The sequence below is a fragment of the Gavialis gangeticus genome, unplaced genomic scaffold (genome assembly GCF_001723915.1).
Source record: "Gavialis gangeticus isolate Ggan-Ray unplaced genomic scaffold, GavGan_comp1, whole genome shotgun sequence".
NCBI lineage: Eukaryota > Metazoa > Chordata > Crocodylia > Gavialidae > Gavialis > Gavialis gangeticus.
Window position 1 is genome coordinate 16,766,139 of NW_017729026.1, and position 2,000 is coordinate 16,768,138.

At 38.6% G+C, this 2,000-nt stretch overlaps 1 protein-coding gene across 1 annotated transcript in view; it reads left to right on the plus strand.

The window, feature by feature from the left end:
* Nucleotides 1–2,000, plus strand: part of MAN1A1 (mannosidase alpha class 1A member 1) — a 277,351-nt gene that overhangs the window by 140,473 nt on the left and 134,878 nt on the right. Inside the window, exon 6 of the mRNA XM_019520217.1 lies at nucleotides 951–1,045. Within this exon, the coding sequence (XP_019375762.1) occupies nucleotides 951–1,045 (95 nt within the window). The remainder of the gene's footprint in view (nucleotides 1–950; nucleotides 1,046–2,000) is intronic.

Sequence of the window (2,000 nt, forward strand, 5' to 3'; positions counted from 1 at the left end):
AAAAAATGACAAAGTGTATTTCATATTACTACATGTGGGATAATAACTTCCCATATATCATACAGATTCTGGTGTGATTCAGAGCTTACACATAGCAATACTGTAATTCTTAAATAGGTTTCTGTATTTAAATTGGAATGGTTTTCCATTAATTAAAATGCTCTGTTTTTGAAGAGTTATAAAACAGTGGAAGGAAATCTTGAAAAGGTAGTTTAGTCCAACTGCAGCTAAGTAGTGGCTATTGGAAAGAACAAACCATATTTCCTGGATCCTTTTATGTAGGCATAAAATCCTTAAAATGTTTAATGTAAGCATAAAAGTTCCTTATGCTAGGCCCTGCGTTCCCACTTATGAAGGTCAGACTTCTCCATCTTATCAGTAGAAAGCTAGGTGTACTTTCCTTGCAACTGAAGATGTAGACACAACACATTCACATCATTGTAACTTGCATCTGTTTTTGTACACGAATGTAAGTTACGCGAGGGGCCAAAACAGACGGATGACCAGCTCTCCCAAGGTAGCTGCCAACATTACAGGCTATTCCAGCTGGAACTGGGAGTAGCTTATTTGCCTTGAGCAAACTACTACTTCCAGGATGAAAAAGATTAGGGCTGGCGGCATGGAATGCATAACTAACTAGTTACTCATGACTTTCCGAAAGTTAACTTTTAACAGAAAAGATTAACTTGCAGCAATGTAGGGTGGTACATCATGTGCCTGCTTGCCTTTTATACCAAAATAAAAGCAGGATATCTCGGTGTAAAAGCAAACTGGGTTTGTTCTATACAGTACTTTTTTCCCCCTTTTCTTTGGTATCTGCACATACCCCAGGATGCTACAGTATGCTTGAATGATTTGTAAAATGCAACCAAACAGCAATATCAACAGCAGGATTAATTTCTTAGTGATACTGTATATTGTCCAACATTATGCTTGTTTTTATTTTTCAGATATTTCGCAAAAAAGCAGTGGAACTTGGAGAGAAATTGCTTCCAGCATTTAACACTCCCACTGGAATACCTTGGGCACTGCTTAATATTAAAAGGTAAAATAATTAATTCTTGTGATGATAGTAAAAAAGGGAGTGAATCTATATACATTCAGGCTGAAGTCCTGTTTTTATTCACAGAATGGGTATAAACATAGGCACAGTCCTAAGTTTTTCCAGGTTCACTGTCCCTCTAATGTTTCCCAAACTTTATTCTAAAGAGAACATTTCAGAAAAAAAAGGTAATTCAGTCACCCCACTCCATTCAGTCCTTTAACTCTCAATAGAAACAGCCAACAAGGATGCCAAGCCTTTGTCTTCCCTGTGAGCTGGTCTGGTGTCAAATCATCTCACCAATAAACAGCCACCCAATCGTACTGAATATTCTCAAATTACAATTTACTAGGCAATTTTAATTTTCCGAGACATTAATAAGATAAAAATTGAGAACTCCTAAATGGAGAACTTCATGTGAATGCTACTTAAACACTTGAATGAACACACAGGAACATACCTTTCTTTTTCTTGTTGGTTATTGTTCCCCTCGCCAGCTACCCACATCAGTACTCTTGCACAACTATCATAGAACTGTATTGGACACAACTGGAGATGGGAATGGGATTCAGTGACCTGATGTTACTAGTAACACTAAAGATTTTCAGTTTCCTGGCTCTCAGGGTTGACTTTTGTGTTTAGGATCAAAATATTTGGTAGACTTGGAGTCCAGAAATATTTTTCCCTAGGTCAGATTGGCTAAGGCTGTTTTGGGGTTTTGTCTTCCTCCCAGGCATGGGCTAGATTCACTTCCTAGGATCATACGGTTATATTTACTGTTGCTCCCTAGTATTCTATTACATTATAAAAGCCTTAGTCTGTCTGTCTGTCCGTTACGCTTTATTCACACTCTGACTGTCTCTGCAGCCTCAATTCACACCCTCCCTCCTGCCCCTGGGACATCCCTGGTCTCCAGCTGCCCGAGTTGTTCTTCATCCATGATTCAGTTTCACTGTGG